Source organism: Aotus nancymaae, unplaced genomic scaffold (assembly GCF_030222135.1).
Source record: "Aotus nancymaae isolate 86718 unplaced genomic scaffold, 86718_ANA_hifiasm-v0.15.2.pri h1tg000044l, whole genome shotgun sequence".
Taxonomy (NCBI): Eukaryota; Metazoa; Chordata; class Mammalia; order Primates; family Aotidae; genus Aotus; species Aotus nancymaae.
Window position 1 is genome coordinate 396,268 of NW_026988458.1, and position 16,882 is coordinate 413,149.

Below are 16,882 nucleotides of genomic sequence, written 5' to 3' on the forward strand. Positions count from 1 at the left end.
CAGGCTGGAGTGCAGTGGTGTGATCTCGGCTCGCTACAATCTCCACTTCCTGGGTTCAAGCAATTCTTCTTTCTCAGCCTCCCGAGTAGCTGGGATTACAGGTGTGTGCTAGCACACCTGGCTAATTTTTTGTATCTTTAGTAGAGATGGGGTTTCACTATGTTGGCCAGGCTGATCTCGAACTCCTGACCTCAGGTGATCCACCCGCCTCGGCCTCCCGAAGTGCTGGGGTTACAGGCGTGAGCCACTGCACCTGGCCCCGGCACTTCTACGTTGGCCTTCGAACCCCATGAAGGCTGAGATGAGCCCCAGGCAGAGCCAAGAGACTCAGTGCCTCAGAGCGGTGACCCCCGATGCCTTCTGCTATGAGATGCACGCTGGGCCGTGAGGGTGGGTCCCCATGGTGCCCTCGGACGCTGCCTGTGGGATGTTCTCAGCAGCTCCTGGGACTGTGGGCACCACCCCTCCCGTCCTGTGTCTGCGTCGCTGCCGCTCCTGCTCCATAGCTCACTCACCAGCCACAGCGGCTCTGAGGTGACGCCTGCATCTCATCCTCGGTGATTCTGGGGCAGTCGCAGCATTTCTGTGAAGCTGGCACAGACCTTTCTCCTTCCCACCTCCCCAGGACCCCCAGACGTCCAGGACACTGACGCTCATCTCCAAGACCGTGCAGACCCTCGGCAGCCTGTCCAAGTCCAAGTCTGTGAGTCTCTCCTTCAGTTTCTAAGGATAACTGATTTCTTTTTTCAGAAGATAGGCGTGAAAAACCTCCCACATTAGAGAGAGTTGTAAGGTAAAAATCAACAGTAAAAGCCAGCACCTCATCCCCTCCTGACGCCCAGGACCCGAGTACCCTGGTCCCAGCCACCTCTCCCCTGCTGAAGTGAACCCCTGTTTTTTCCGGGAGCCTGTGGCTTGTTGCTGGTCCTATGGCAGGGGCAGTGGGCGCATCCGACCCGTCAGGTGTGGGAGCAGCCAAGCGGGCCGGGCAGGCGGCCTGACCTAGGGCCTCCCGTGCATCCTCCGCATGCGGTCACCTCCTCCCAATGCAGCAGCCACTTCCTCCCAACATGGCTGCCTCCTCCCACCCCCTGCACCTTCCTCCCCACGCGGCCCTCTCCTCCCCACGTGGTGCCCTCCTCCCCTGTGGCCCCCTCCTCCCCACTCAGCATTCTCCTACCCACGAGGCCCCTCCTCCCCACACAGCCATCTCCCCATGCACACCCTCCTCACGCGGTGCCCCGTTTCCACGCAGCCCCCGCCTCCTCACACGGCGGCCCCTCCCTACCCAGTTCCCCTTCCCCATGTGGCCCTCTCCTCCCTACGCAGCGCCCTCCTACCCACTCAGCGCCCCTCCCCGTGCGGCACCTCATCCCTGGCCCCTCTCGCCCTGTGGATATGAACTGCTGTCTCCCACCCTCGTCCCCTCAGACCAGATGTGGTGCCACTGGGCCGGGGTCCCTCAAGCGTCTGCCCTGTTTTCCCCTAAGAATACCTGTGTGTGACTCTCGGTTTGGGGACATCAAAGGCTGACAGTTGCAGGGTCCTGGAGGCAGTGCTGATGGTGGGTGCTGAGGCTGTCTCTGCGGGAGCCCAGCCAGGGCAGGATGAGGCCTTCGGGTGCCCTCAGGGCTCCGGCTGGAGAGGGCTGGGCCGTGGTGCACAGACATCCCTGGACTCCTGGTTCCCTGTTCTTGGTGGGGCCTGGGTAGAAGTGAGGGCTTTGGGGAGTAGGGCCCCCGCTGAAGGAGCAGCCCCCTCGGGGAAGACATTGGGTTTCTCTGAGTCCCAGCGAGCGAAGACGTGCCGTGCCCACAGGCAGGCTGAAGTGCGCTGACTGCTCTTCTCCACCATCCACGCCCCGAGCTGGGGGCTGGAAACTCCATTAACAGGCACCTGTGCCTCCTCCGAGGTCTGCCCCAAACCTACCTCATTTCACAGCCAGGGAACCATGCAGTGGCCTCAGTGTGGAAGCGACAGGAACTGGGGGTCGAGCCTCAGGAATGGTGGCTATAAAGGTGCCCCCCAGAATCCCTGGGGTGCTTCCCTTCCCCACATGACAGAGCTCCCTGCCTCCTCTTCCCACTTCGTAGTGGCCCTTGTGCCTCAATGAGAGACGGGTGTGGTGGCTCTGGGACCCTGGCCCGTGGCTGCAGCTTCCCAGGCAGCCTCATCTGCCCCCAGCGTAGCTCTTCCTGAGCCTGGGATGCGCAGGTGTGAGGGACGCCAGGGCTGGGATGGAGTCACTGATGCCAAAGGGCTCTGGAGGCGACATGGGCATGCACGGGTCTGATGGTCTTGGTTCGCTCCTGAGTAATTTCTGCTGTTCATCCTCCAGGCTGCCCTGCAAACGCCTGGGTCTTCGAGTGTTTGCATTTAGGCTTGAATAATTCTTGCCTCTAGATTTTTCCGATCTGGGCCGTGAGCCGAGGTGCTTTAGGCTGTCTTCAAGTGATCTCCGTTTCATTTTAGGCGAGTTTTAAGGAGTCCTACATGGCTACGTTTTATGAATTCTTCAATGAGCAGAAATACGCTGATGCGGTGAAAAACGTAAGTATTGACTCCCTCTGGCAGCCCGGGCTGTGCCCCGGAGACAGAGCTGCTCTTTTACAATTTAGATAAAGCCCAGGTGACACAGACTTGGCCTCTGATGGTTTAAACTGTCAGGGCATTCGATCCATTCACAGTGCTGCCCAAACAGCCCCGCCCCGAGCCCGGGATGCCGCCTTCTCTAGCGGTCGATAAACTCTGTGGCCTGACCACCTCTGGGACCAATGTGGGGCCCTCACCTGTCCCGCTCTGTCTGAGCCCCCAGCTGAGGGCGTGTCCCACCTCGGGGTGTGTGGCGGCTGGGCTCATTCCCGGCTACAGTCCTGGAGCCCTAGGGTCCACACCCACTGTCAGGAACGCCGTGCATGGGAGAACACCCAGACCCCAGGGCTCTGTTGCTCCCGCTGTCCAGAAGCGATCTCAGCGTCTCTCTCAATGAAAACGGCATCAAAGGGACATGATGAGCTCAGAGCTGTCAGGGACAGACAGGGTCCAAAGAAGTCATGGGGCGGCAGAGCTGTATGGAGTGCAAGTCCCTGCCAGGGAGGCCAGGACGGTGGCCAGAGGGGAGGCGTTCCCCCAGGAAGCTGGTGGGATCCGGGTGGGCCTGAGCCTCCTCGCTGCTCAAGCCCTGGATTCCCCCGTGAGCGTCGCCCCTTGGTGGCCTCTGCAGATGCAGGTTGATCTCCAGGCATTTTGCCTGAGCCGGCCTCACCACCTGCTGCCTCTCACCTGAGACCTCCCTGGCAGAGCCGGGCCTAGGCGGCAGTGGGGAGCAGAGGCCCCACTGCCCTCAGGGAAGGACTCACTTCCCCACATTCTGTCTCCGCCTGTATCGGAAAGGAGGCCCTGGCCGCTGATGCCGTTGTTCCAGGAGAGCCACGCACATCTGGCATGTGGCTCCCTCCCAGTGACCCCATTTCTTCCCACTCTAGTTCTTGGATCTGATTTCGTCCTCGGGGAGAAGAGACCCCAAGAGTGTTGAGCAGCCCATCCTGCTTAAAGAAGGGTAAGGTGGCGTCCGGCAGGGCAGGACGGGAGAAATGGATAGGGGCCCTCATTCCCCAGGGCACCAAGCACATTCTGGAAGATTCCCCGGGTTGGGGCAGCCTCCTCCCTCGCTGGCAGGCAGCCCGGGGCTGGGGCTTAGGCCCCTGGCAGCAGCATGGCCTCCTGTGTGTCCGCTGGGACTCACCAGGAGGTACCCGGGACCTGGCCTCTGCCTGTGCCCAGCCGGTCGGTCGGTGGAGGGTGGTGAGAGGAGTCAGCTGAGTCATCAGCCATCAACATACCTGCACCACTGGCAGCCTCGTCCACACCCGCACCTGGGGCTGGCTTCCCTCAGGGCTCCCGAGGGCGCTTTGGTCAGGAAACCAAGGTCAGAGGGGACGGCCTGGGACCTGTCCGCCACCTTCTTGGTGCCGTTGGAGGCAAGTGTTCGTGCTCCACGGCCGCTCACGTCCACGGCACAGGCCCGTCTTCCCTCGGCCTCTACCCGGTGGCCCCTGGAGCATCAGAGCCCACCACCCTTCCTTGTGTAAATACTGACATCTGCCCGATTCCGCCAACCCCATCCTGTGGCCCAGCTTCCGCTCCCAGTTGGGGCTCCACTCTGCTGGGCACGGCCCATGCTCCTGTTTGTCATGTGTTTGCGTAAACGTCAGGGGCAAAGATGAGGCTTCACTGCATGGGTGTGTTGCACAGTGCCAAAGCCGGGGCTGCCAGTGTAGTCGTCACCTGAGTGGCCACTTCGTGCTGACAGAGTGATTTCTCATCCCTCTCCTGCTGCCGCCTCCCACCTTTCCAAGGCTTCAGCATCTGTAATTCCAAACACTCCACGTCCAGAGCCCCCCAACCCCATGTTTAGCTCCCACGTACCAGTGAGAAACTAAATCCCTAAAGCAATGTCAGACACCCAGGGCATTTGGCTTTTCATTTCTGAGTCGTCTCCCTTGAGGTAACAACCTCTACCTCCGTCCATGTTGCTGGCAAACTAAGATTTCATTCCTCTTGATGGTGGAGTATCTCGTGGTGTATTTATGCCCACTTTCCTTACGCAGTCGTCCGTTGGTGGACACGTGCGTGGATTCCGAGTCTTTGCTATTGTGAGTAGTTCGGTGGTAAACGTACGCACGCAGGTGGCTTTTTGGTACGATTGCTTTTCCTTTGGGTGGGGGCCTGTGTGGGATTGCTGGATTGAACGCAGCTCTGCTTTTGGCTCCTTGAGAAATCTCCGTGCGTGTTCCTTGAGCACTGCGCTAATTTCCATTCCCCACCAGTGTGCCAGCGCTCGTATCCTCCACATCCCTGACAGCATCTGTTATTCTTTATTTAATCGCAGCTCTTCTGCCTGGTGTGAGCTGGGGTCACGGGCAGCTCTGGTTCTCATTTCTCGGGTGATGAGCCAGGCTGGGCTTTATGTTGGGCGTGAGCCAGGGTCACAGGCAGCTCTGTTGGGCCTGGTGTGAGCCAAGGTTGCAGGCAGCTCCATTCTGCCTGGCGTGAGCTGGGGTCACGGGCGGCTCTGGTTCTCATTTCTCGGGTGATGAGCCAGGCTGGGCTTTATGTTGTATGCTTGTTGGACATTTGTTTTCTTTTGATAAATGTCTATTCCTGTCCTTTGGCCACTTTTAAATGGGTTATTTTTAAATTGTTTTGTTAACTTGAGTCCTTCTAAATTGTGGCTATTAGTTCCTTGTTGGATCCGTGGTTTGCAAATATCCTCCCTTTCTGTGGGTTGTCTGTTTGCTCTGCTGGTTATTTATTTTGCTGTGCAGAAGCTGTTGAGTTTAATTAGGTCCCATTTGTCTATTTTTGTGGATACTCCGTCAGAGCTGTCTCTGCTCAAACCTGCACCATCCGTGGGTCACTGCTGGATCACACCCTAATGGCAGCAATACCCACGTTGCTGTTTTTCTTTTAACTTAGTCTTATATTAACCAATAACATTAGTAATACACACATTATGTAAGTTCCCAACATTCAAAGCAACAGATACTCATCCTGTAATCCCTAAAGCAGTGCAGGACACCAGGGCTTGGGTGCCTGGCGCTGAGAAGCTGCTATAGATGCCAGAGGTTCAAGGACAGGTGCCTCCCGGGGCCCCAGACTCAGCTGAGACTCCACCAGCTCCTTCCAGCGGCTGTGCCACATGCAACTAACGCCAAGGTTTTGGTCCACCAGGACCCTGAGTTTCCCACCCCCGAATCAGCCTCTCCTCCAGCACCTCGGCTCCGTCACGTCCCCAGACCCAGAGCCGCCCTCAGTGTGCACGCGCAGGGCCACCTCGGCGCCTTGGTTCTGCCGTCTCAGCCGGTGGTGGCAAGCATTTCTTGTGTGTCCCTCCACGTGTGGAGGTGGTGAAGACCGTGTTTCCCGAGGGCTCCCTCCACACTGAGACACTCCCAGCCTCCACCGTCTCTCAGTTCTGTGTGCCCTCACCCACTGGGACACAGGACCAGGGCCTCCGCAGTGCAGGGTGTTTTTGCTGAGTTGAGTCAGCTGTGCCTGCTTGGGCCGAGCTGCTTTCAGCCTGAGGCTTCTGGCTCAGCCTTGGCTCCCGCCTCCACACGTGATGGTCCCGGTTAGATAAACTGACTCCTTGAGAGCCAGGTACCCTGACCAGGGCTGTGCGGTGAGGAGCCACCGATTTCTCTCCGCTCAGCGCTGCCATGACCTAGAAAAACCTGCTTCATACATGAAATTCACATGCAGCCTCATCCACTGAAGGCCCTCAGAAAGCTGTGGCTCTTAAAAAAATCCTAAAGCCAAACACATTTATAACAAGACTACTCCTCAATCCAACTGCTGTGTCATCCAGAGTCTTCTCAGGGGCATCCTCCTGCCCTCGAGGGGCCAACCTCCCCGTGGAGCGCCCAGTGCCACCCCATCCCTGTCCGTCCGTGTGGCCCCGCCCTGCCCGTCCCGCTGGTCCTCAGCCACCTCCTGGGCTGACTTCCTGCCCACCACTCCCTGGAGCTCGCGGCCTTCTGCATCCACTGGTTGTGAACGGCGCTGTCTGGCGTCTCCTGGGGCTGTGACTTCCTCCTGCGGGCGTCCACAGCTCTCTGGCCGCATCTGGCTGTGTCGTTGCTCAAAGCCCCTCATCCCACTTCCGAGAGCATGTCGCTGGGTATGCTCTTTTAAGGGGAGTTGCACCTCCCCTCACCTCCTCGCCGCGGTCTCCCTGCGTGCTCTTTTAACTGCAGTTTCACACCACCCCCACCGTCTCCATGCGTGCTCTTTTAGGTGGAGTTGAGTCTCCCCCCCACCTCCCCACAGTCTCCGTGCCTGCTCTTTTAGGTGGAATTCCGTCTCCCCCCGACCTCCCTGCAGTCTCTGTGCGTGCTCTTTTAGGTGGAGTTGCATCTCCCCCCACCTCCCCGCAGTCTCCGTGCGTGCTCTTTTAGGTGTAGTTGCGTCTCCCCCCACCTCCCCGCAGTCTCCGTGCCTGCTCTTTTAGGTGGAGTTGCGTCTCCCCCCACCTCCCCGCAGTCTCCGTGCGTGCTCTTTTAGGTGGAGTTGCGTCTCCCCCCACCTCCCCGCAGTCTCCGTGCCTGCTCTTTTAGGTGGAGTTGCGTCTCCCCCCACCTCCCCGCAGTCTCCGTGCGTGCTCTTTTAGGTGGAGTTGCGTCTCCCCCGACCTCCCCGCAGTCTCCGTGCCTGCTCTTTTAGGTGGAGTTGCATCTCCCCCCACCTCCCCGCAGTCTCCGTTCGTGCTCTTTTAGGTGGAGTTGCATCTCCCCCAACCTCCCCGCAGTCTCCGTGCGTGCTCTTTTAGGTGGAGTTGCGTCTCCCCCCACCTCCCCGCAGTCTCCGTGCGTGCTCTTTTAGGTGGAGTTGCGTCTCCCCCCAACCTCCCCGCAGTCTCCGTGCGTGCTCTTTTAGGTGGAGTTGCGTCTCCCCCCACCTCCCCGCAGTCTCCGTTCGTGCTCTTTTAGGTGGAGTTGCATCTCCCCCAACCTCCCCGCAGTCTCCGTGCGTGCTCTTTTAGGTGGAGTTGCGTCTCCCCCCACCTCCCCGCAGTCTCCGTGCCTGCTCTTTTAGGTGGAGTTGCGTCTCCCCCCGACCTCCCCGCAGTCTCCGTGCCTGCTCTTTCAGGTGGAGTTGCATCTCCCCCCACCTCCCCGCAGTCTCCGTTCGTGCTCTTTTAGGTGGAGTTGCGTCTCCCCCGACCTCCCCGCAGTCTCCGTGCCTGCTCTTTCAGGTGGAGTTGCATCTCCCCCCACCTCCCCGCAGTCTCCGTGCGTGCTCTTTTAGGTGGAGTTGCATCTCCCCCCACCTCCCCGCAGTCTCCGTGCCTGCTCTTTTAGGTGGAGTTGCATCTCCCCCCCACCTCCCCGCAGTCTCCGTTCGTGCTCTTTTAGGTGGAGTTGCGTCTCCCCCGACCTCCCCGCAGTCTCCGTGCGTGCTCTTTTAGGTGGAGTTGCATCTCCCCCCACCTCCCCGCAGTCTCCGTGCCTGCTCTTTTAGGTGGAGTTGCGTCTCCCCCCACCTCCCCGCAGTCTCCATTCGTGCTCTTTTAGGTGGAGTTGCATCTCCCCCCCACCTCCCCGCAGTCTCCATTCGTGCTCTTTTAGGTGGAGTTGCATCTCCCCCAACCTCCCCGCAGTCTCCGTGCGTGCTCTTTTAGGTGGAGTTGCGTCTCCCCCCACCTCCCCGCAGTCTCCATGCCTGCTCTTTTAGGTGGAGTTGCGTCTCCCCCCGACCTCCCCGCAGTCTCCGTGCGTGCTCTTTTAGGTTTAGTTGCGTCTCCCCCCACCTCCCCGCAGTCTCCGTCCCTGCTCTTTTAGGTGGAGTTGCGTCTCCCCCCACCTCCCCGCAGTCTCCGTGCCTGCTCTTTTAGGTGGAGTTGCGTCTCCCCCCGACCTCCCCGCAGTCTCCGTGCCTGCTCTTTTAGGTGGAGTTGCGTCTCCCCCCACCTCCCCGCAGTCTCCGTCCCTGCTCTTTTAGGTGGAGTTGCGTCTCCCCCCACCTCCCCGCAGTCTCCGTGCCTGCTCTTTTAGGTGGAGTTGCGTCTCCCCCCACCTCCCCGCAGTCTCCGTGCCTGCTCTTTTAGGTGGAGTTGCGTCTCCCCCCACCTCCCCGCAGTCTCCGTGCCTGCTCTTTTAGGTGGAGTTGCGTCTCCCCCCACCTCCCCGCAGTCTCCGTGCCTGCTCTTTTAGGTGGAGTTGCATCTCCCCCCCCGCTCCCCGCAGTCTCCGTGCCTGCTCTTTTAGGTGGAGTTGCGTCTCCCCCCACCTCCCCGCAGTCTCCGTGCCTGCTCTTTTAGGTGGAGTTGCGTCTCCCCCCGACCTCCCCGCAGTCTCCGTGCCTGCTCTTTTAGGTTTAGTTGCGTCTCCCCCCACCTCCCCGCAGTCTCCGTGCGTGCTCTTTTAGGTGGAGTTGCGTCTCCCCCCGACCTCCCCGCAGTCTCCGTGCGTGCTCTTTTAGGTTTAGTTGCGTCTCCCCCCACCTCCCCGCAGTCTCCGTCCCTGCTCTTTTAGGTGGAGTTGCGTCTCCCCCCACCTCCCCGCAGTCTCCGTGCCTGCTCTTTTAGGTGGAGTTGCGTCTCCCCCCGACCTCCCCGCAGTCTCCGTGCCTGCTCTTTTAGGTGGAGTTGCGTCTCCCCCCACCTCCCCGCAGTCTCCGTGCCTGCTCTTTTAGGTGGAGTTGCGTCTCCCCCCACCTCCCCGCAGTCTCCGTGCCTGCTCTTTTAGGTGGAGTTGCGTCTCCCCCCACCTCCCCGCAGTCTCCGTGCGTGCTCTTTTAGGTGGAGTTGCGTCTCCCCCCACCTCCCCACAGTCTCCGTGCGTGCTCTTTTAGGTGGAGTTGCGTCTCCCCCCGACCTCCCCGCAGTCTCCGTTCGTGCTCTTTTAGGTTTAGTTGCGTCTCCCCCCCACCTCCCCGCAGTCTCCGTGCGTGCTCTTTTAGGTGGAGTTACATCTCCCCCCACCTCCCCGCAGTCTCCGTGCCTGCTCTTTTAGGTGGAGTTGAGTCTCCCCCCACCTCCCTGCAGTCTCCGTGCCTGCTCTTTTAGGTGGAGTTGCGTCTCCCCCCACCTCCCCGCGGTCTCCGTGCCTGCTCTTTTAGGTTTAGTTGCGTCTCCCCCCACCTCCCCGCAGTCTCCGTGCGTGCTCTTTTAGGTGGAGTTGCGTCTCCCCCCACCTCCCCGCAGTCTCCGTGCGTGCTCTTTTAGGTGGAGTTGCGTCTCCCCCCACCCCCCCGCAGTCTCCGTGCCTGCTCTTTTAGGTGGAGTTGCGTCTCCCCCCACCTCCCCGCGGTCTCCGTCCCTGCTCTTTTAGGTGGAGTTGCGTCTCCCCCCACCTCCCCGCGGTCTCCGTCCCTGCTCTTTTAGGTGGAGTTGCGTCTCCCCCCACCTCCCCGCAGTCTCCGTGGGTGCTCTTTTAGGTTTAGGTGCGTCTCCCCCCGACCTCCCCGCAGTCTCCGTGCCTGCTCTTTTAGGTGGAGTTGCGTCTCCCCCCCCCTCCCCGCAGTCTCCGTGCCTGCTCTTTTAGGTGGAGTTGCGTCTCCCCCCCCCTCCCCGCAGTCTCCGTGCCTGCTCTTTTAGGTGGAGTTGCGTCTCCCCCCACCTCCCCGCAGTCTCCGTCCCTGCTCTTTTAGGTGGAGTTGCGTCTCCCCCCCCAACCCCGCAGTCTCCGTGCCTGCTCTTTTAGGTGGAGTTGCGTCTCCCCCCGACCTCCCCGCAGTCTCCGTGCGTGCTCTTTTAGGTGGAGTTGCGTCTCCCCCCACCTCCCCGCAGTCTCCGTGCGTGCTCTTTTAGGTGGAGTTGCGTCTCCCCCCACCTCCCCGCAGTCTCCGTCCCTGCTCTTTTAGGTGGAGTTGCGTCTCCCCCCACCTCCCCGCAGTCTCCGTGCCCGCTCTTTTAGGTGGAGTTGCGTCTCCCCCCACCTCCCCGCAGTCTCCGTGCGTGCTCTTTTAGGTGGAGTTGCGTCTCCCCCCGACCTCCCCGCAGTCTCCGTGCGTGCTCTTTTAGGTGGAGTTGCGTCTCCCCCCGACCTCCCCGCAGTCTCCGTGCGTGCTCTTTTAGGTGGAGTTGCGTCTCCCCCCACCTCCCCGCAGTCTCCGTGCGTGCTCTTTTAGGTGGAGTTGCGTCTCCCCCCACCTCCCCGCAGTCTCCGTGCCTGCTCTTTTAGGTGGAGTTGCGTCTCCCCCCGACCTCCCCGCAGTCTCCGTGCGTGCTCTTTTAGGTGGAGTTGCGTCTCCCCCCGACCTCCCCGCAGTCTCCGTGCGTGCTCTTTTAGGTGGAGTTGCGTCTCCCCCCACCTCCCCGCAGTCTCCGTGCGTGCTCTTTTAGGTGGAGTTGCGTCTCCCCCCACCTCCCCGCAGTCTCCGTCCCTGCTCTTTTAGGTGGAGTTGCGTCTCCCCCCACCTCCCCGCAGTCTCCGTGCCCGCTCTTTTAGGTGGAGTTGCGTCTCCCCCCACCTCCCCGCAGTCTCCGTGCGTGCTCTTTTAGGTGGAGTTGCGTCTCCCCCCACCTCCCCGCAGTCTCCGTGCGTGCTCTTTTAGGTGGAGTTGCGTCTCCCCCCACCTCCCCGCAGTCTCCGTGCGTGCTCTTTTAGGTGGAGTTGAGTCTCCCCCCACCTCCCCGCAGTCTCCGTGCCTGCTCTTTTAGGTGGAGTTGAGTCTCCCCCCACCTCCCCGCAGTCTCCGTGCCTGCTCTTTTAGGTGGAGTTGCGTCTCCCCCCACCTCCCCGCAGTCTCCGTGCCTGCTCTTTTAGGTGGAGTTGCGTCTCCCCCCACCTCCCCGCGGTCTCCGTCCCTGCTCTTTTAGGTGGAGTTGCGTCTCCCCCCACCTCCCCGCAGTCTCCGTGGGTGCTCTTTTAGGTGGAGTTGCGTCTCCCCCCACCTCCCCGCGGTCTCCGTCCCTGCTCTTTTAGGTGGAGTTGCGTCTCCCCCCACCTCCCCGCAGTCTCCGTGGGTGCTCTTTTAGGTGGAGTTGCGTCTCCCCCCACCTCCCTGCAGTCTCCGTGCCTGCTCTTTTAGGTGGAGTTGAGTCTCCCTCCCCCCACCTCCCCACCGTTGCTCAGCTTGGTGGCTTGGCCTCCGCCTCCATCTCTGGCCTCCAGTCACCCTGGCCGCTTTCTTCTCCAGCTCAGCCGCCGGCTCTGGTCAGGGTCCCCCACCCAGCGATGAAGGCTGAGCCTCAGAGGGCCCTGGGCTGCCAGGAGGGCGTTTGAGGTCCCTGCCTGGGGCCAGACCTGGGATCCTCCTCGCTGAGGTCTCGCGTCCTCAGTGGCCATCCTGTCTCCTGCTTCCCACATTTCCTGAGGACGCAGCCCCGCGGCGCCTTCCGACACTGAGGCTGGCCCCGAGGGAGGCGAGTTTGGTCTGGCGGAGGCGCCGCGCGTGACGCCTGCTGCACCACGGGCGTGGGTTTTGTTGCCGAGTGTCGTCCACTGCCTGCCCTGGCCCTGAGTCGGCGACTGCACGTCCGCTGTGGGAGCATCGAGTTGGTAGATCTGGTGGCAGCACCGCTGTTGAACGTTCAGTGTGGGAGCTGAGAGGATGGAGATCTCCCAAAACCTGGGGCCATCGCCACTAGGTGATTCAAAGCCGACGCAGTCAATGCTGAACTTTTCCAGGGAGAGGCATTGCCTTCCAATATTTTAATCTCATCACTCGGAGTAAAAGGATAAGATTCTGAAAATTCACCATCTGCCTCAGGTCTAGGAACGCAGAAAGTGGGGAGTGTGGTTTGCGCCTGTGCAGGGAGGAGGCTGAGGCCGCACACCCCCGCCCCGTGCTCTTCACACAGGTTCATGATCAAGAGGGCACAAGGACGGAAGCGCTTTGGGATGAAGAATTTTAAGAAGAGATGGTTTCGCTTGACCAACCATGAATTTACCTACCACAAAAGCAAAGGTACGGGGCAAGGCCGCTTTCCCTGGCTCCCGCCGGAGCGTGCCCTGGGACTGACATCTGCTTCTCAGGGTTGAGGGAGCCAAAGGGAGGAAGGATTGGGTGCTGCAGGCAGAGCCTGGGCCGTCATGACCGGGAGCCCTCTGCTTCCGGCTGTCCCTTCACAGATCCCTGTAGGGTCTTTCAGACCTGCTGTCAGAAAGGTGAGGAAACCCAGCCTGTAGGAAACCAGCTTTCCCAGAGAACCAGTAAACACAGAGCCTGCATCAGCGAGGCCCTTTCCCATCCACCGTCCCTTCTTCCTCCGGGCTCCCCCGAGGTGAACGGAGCTTCCCACGGCTTCTTGCCCCTCGCTGTCAGATCTGCTGGCTCAGATCTAGATTAGGAAATACGGGATGGTTTCTCCCCACGAGAACAGGGATGTGTCCTGGGGACAGAGCCTGAGGCCACAGCAGCATGGGGATGCAGGGATCGGTTCCAGCCTGTGCTCGTGGCAGGGCCGGGGATCCCAGGCCTCCTCAGCCCGCTGACCTGCAGCCTGTCAGTGACTCAGCCGCCACGCCTGAGGAGTGCAGGGTGCCTCCCGCTGCCCAGGGTATCCCGGCAGAGACCCCACCACCGGCTAAAACTACCCCCGCCACCAGGCTGAAACCCCCTGACTGAGACCCCCCAACAGAGACACCCCTGGCAGAGACCCACCTGACAGGGACCCCCTGGCAGAGACTTCCTCAGTAGAGATGCCCCCTTGGCAGAGACACCCACAGCAGAGACCCCTCCACAGAGACCCCTTGGCAGAGATGCCTTTAGCAGAGACTTCCTCTGCAGAGAGCTCCTCAGCGGAGAACCCTTAGCACAGATTGCCTCGACAGGGAACCCCTCAGCAGAGAACCCCCCACACAGACCCCCCTCGGCAGAGACCCCCTCAGCCCCACCTGGATGCCAGCCGGGACAGCAGGGACCTCATCCGCTGACTACCCCTCTCTGCTTCAGGGGACCAGCCGCTCTGCAGCATTTCCATCGAGAACATCCTGGCAGTGGAGAAGCTGGAGGAGGAATCTTTCAAAATGAAGAATGTGAGTGCAGTGTCCCCAAGCCTCACTTTTGGGTTGAGTATTTTGTCAGCCAGGTTTTGTCTGCTCTTCTGGTCCCCGGCCCTTGGCTCACCCCTTCCCCACCCCCTGCACTCCAGGCTTCTCAGAGGCTCCATGTTACTCGGGCTGGTGCTGGTGATTTTGTGTCGAATCTTGTACCGAAGCAGCCAGGCTCCTCTTACCTGGGGTCACGGGGTGGGGTAGAGCCTGCCGGAAGGCAGGGCCTGAGCTGCTCCGGGTGGCTTCACCCGCAGGGTCCCCAAGGTCAAGGGGCCCTCTGTCAAAGGACACCCCAGAAACAGGCTTGGGATTGTGTGGAATTTTTTTGAATCTTTTTAATTCTGGTATAATTTTGAATTTATAGAAGTTGCAAGAGTAGAATAAGTACTTTCCACGCACGCTTTACCAAGACCCACGCGTGGCTTCGTTCATCATCGTATTCATCCTTCTCTTTCCACGTGTCATACCCAGACCCGCGCGTGGCCTCGTTCCTCATCGTATTTATTCCTTCTCTTTCCACGTGTCATACCCAGACCCACATGTGGCCTCATTCCCCATCATGTTCATTTTCTCTCTCCACGTCATACCCAGACCTGCACCTGGCCTCCTTTCCCATCATATTTATTCCTTGTTTCTCCACGTGTCACAGACCCATGCGTGGCCTCATTTCTCAACGTATTTATTTTTTCTCTCTCCATGTGTCACAGACCCACATGTGGCCTCGTTCCTCATCATCGTATCCATCATTCTCTCTCCACGTGTCATACCCAGACCCACGCGTGACCTCATTCCCCATTGTGTTCATTCCTTCTCTCTCCACGTGTCACACCCAGACCCACACGTGGCCTGTTCGCCATCATATTCGTTCCTTCTCTCTGCACATGTCATGCCTGTGCTTTTTTGAACAGCTTCAATGCTTCCGAGTGTGTTTCCCAGAGTACAGTCCCCAGAACTACAGCAGCCACCCGTCGTGTGGTGCCAGTGCGGCCACGTTTGAATTTTCCAGCAACTGCCCACTCCCAGCCATGGTTTCTTCCTTTCAAGATCCAGTCCACGCTGTGCTCTGCTGTCCCCTCGGTCTGGCCGACTGGACACTCCCAGTCTTTCTTTGTGCATGGTGGCCTTGGCATTTTTGAGACGTGCAGCCCTGCAGTTTTGTGGACGTCCCTCACTGTGGGTTTGTCGGATGTGTCAAAGTGGGAGGTTTTGATGATGCATTTTTGGCAGGAATCTTCTAGAGGTGTCCGTGGCATTGCCGTCGTCTGGTGGCCTCCCAGGGTGGGTTGGCCGCTGGCTGCGTTCTCCCCGGTGACTTGGTGCTCCTGCGGTCAGCGACCTAGCCGTCCTTGCCATCCTGAGGCTGACCCTGTGTCCTGCCACATTCTGGCTGGGACAGGCCTTCTGACTGCAGAATGAGGGTCATAGAGCAGCTGTAGGGAAGGTGCAGTCCCTGGGCCCTGGGCCAAAGTCGACACACGTTCCTTACTCTTGGCGGAATTTCACTGGGATATTATTCACGGGCAGTCCAGACAGGTCCACAAAAAGCATAACTTAGTAGAGTATTTGAAGAGGAGGGCGTGGGCTGCTGACTGAAGGGGCTGCTGGGACCCAGTCTCAGCACCCATAGAGTTGTGGGCTCAATGCCTGCTGACTGAGGGGAGGCTGGGAGCTGTCCTGAGACCATCCCTGAAAGGAAGCAGTGTGGAAACGTCCTGGAATCACTTCGAGCCCTTTCCATAGGTTTCCAATAATTCCGTTGTTTCAGCCGCGCCTGTTTCTGCTGTTCATGTCCCGCTCACTTCCGCAGGGCCTGCTTCCCCTGGGGCTGCTGCCGGGCCAGGCTCTCAGCAGCTGGGGAGACCTTTCTGGAGGCTGTTCCTGGTGATGGGGCCGGGCCTGGGATGATGGCCAGGACGCCCTCCATGGGGGATCACAGCCACGCTCAGGGGCATGCAGGGAGAGACCTGCACACAGGTGCTGGGTGTAAGGAAGGTGGCTCCTGGCCTCTGTAAATAAGACCTCAGCTGTTCTCCGAAACCTGGAGCCTAAATCCTCCCCAGATCAGTGGAAGGAAGTGCCCATCTTCTGGAGAAGGCCACTGTTCCCCTGATTCCTGACTTAAGGGCAAGTCCTTATGAAACCCCCCAGCCTCCAGGTGGCCTTCTGCTCAGAAAACCTCTGTCTTCGTGTGCCCCAGAGCCAGCTCCTTCGGGGAACTTCTGACCTCCAATCCTAGAGCCTCTGGACCCCCGTCCCTCCAATCAAAGGACCCGTGTCCGCCCTGCCCTGGACCCTCCACCTCCTGCCCCGGGACCCTCCACCTCCTGCCCCGGGACCCCCATCCCTCCAATCCTAGAGCCTCTGTCCCCCCTGCCCCTGGACCCCCGTCCCTCCAATCACAGGACTCCTGTCCACCCTGCCCTGGGACCCCCGTCCCTCCAATCCTAGAGCCTCTGTTCCCCCTGCCCCTGGACCCCCGTCCCTCCAATCCTAGAGCCTCTGTCCCCCCTGCCCCTAGACCCCCATCCTTCCAATCCTAGAGCCTCTGTCCCCCCTGCCCCTGGACCCCCGTCCCTCCAATCCTAGAGCCTCTGTCCCCCCTGCCCCTGGACCCCCGTCCCTCCAATCCTAGAGCCTCTGTCCCTCCTGCCCCTGGACCCCCGTCCCTCCAATCCTAGAGCCTCTGTCCCCCCTGCCCCTAGACCCCCATCCCTCCAATCCTAGAGCCTCTGTGCCCCCTGCCCCTAGACCCCCGTCCCTCCAATCCTAGAGCCTCTGTCCCCCCTGCCCCTGGACCCCCGTCCCTCCAATCACAGGACTCCTGTCCACCCTGCCCCTGGACCCCCGTCCCTCCAATCCTAGAGCCTCTGTCCCCCCTGCCCCTGGACCCCTGTCCCTCCAATCCTAGAGCCTCTGTCCCCACTGCTCCTGAACCCTCGTCCCTCCAATCCTAGAGCCTCTGTCCCCCCTGCCCCTGGACCCCCGTCCCTCCAATCCTAGAGCCTCTGTCCCCCCTGCCCCTGGACCCCTGTCCCTCCAATCCTAGAGCCTCTGTCCCCCCTGCCCCTGAACCCCCGTCCCTCCAATCCTAGAGCCTCTGTCCCTCCTGCCCCTGGACCCCCGTCCCTCCAATCAAAGGACCCCTGTCCGCCCTGCCCTGGGACCCTCCATTGTGCCTCCCATTTCTTCTACCGTGTCAGCTCCCTGCTGAGCTAACTTTGAGTCCGCCTTCTGACCACAGCCCCAGGACTGCTCACTTCCAGCCCCTGCTGGCACCTGCATGCGTCCTCCCCAGCCGCCACCTGTGCTTATTTTTCTTTAGTCTTTCTTGATAGCTGCAGATTCAGCAGAAATTCTAGGCCAGGCTTTGTCTCCAGAAC

At 60.3% G+C, this 16,882-nt stretch overlaps 1 protein-coding gene across 2 annotated transcripts in view; it reads left to right on the forward strand.

Moving 5' to 3' along the window:
- The window catches only part of RASA3 (RAS p21 protein activator 3), a 139,121-nt gene that overhangs the window by 108,113 nt on the left and 14,126 nt on the right, over window positions 1–16,882 (forward strand). For both annotated transcript variants that reach the window (XM_064361817.1, XM_064361818.1), the window contains exons 16-20: window positions 626–703; window positions 2,473–2,550; window positions 3,486–3,559; window positions 12,308–12,414; window positions 13,402–13,484. In XM_064361817.1, the coding sequence (XP_064217887.1) occupies window positions 626–703; window positions 2,473–2,550; window positions 3,486–3,559; window positions 12,308–12,414; window positions 13,402–13,484 (420 nt within the window). The remainder of the gene's footprint in view (window positions 1–625; window positions 704–2,472; window positions 2,551–3,485; window positions 3,560–12,307; window positions 12,415–13,401; window positions 13,485–16,882) is intronic.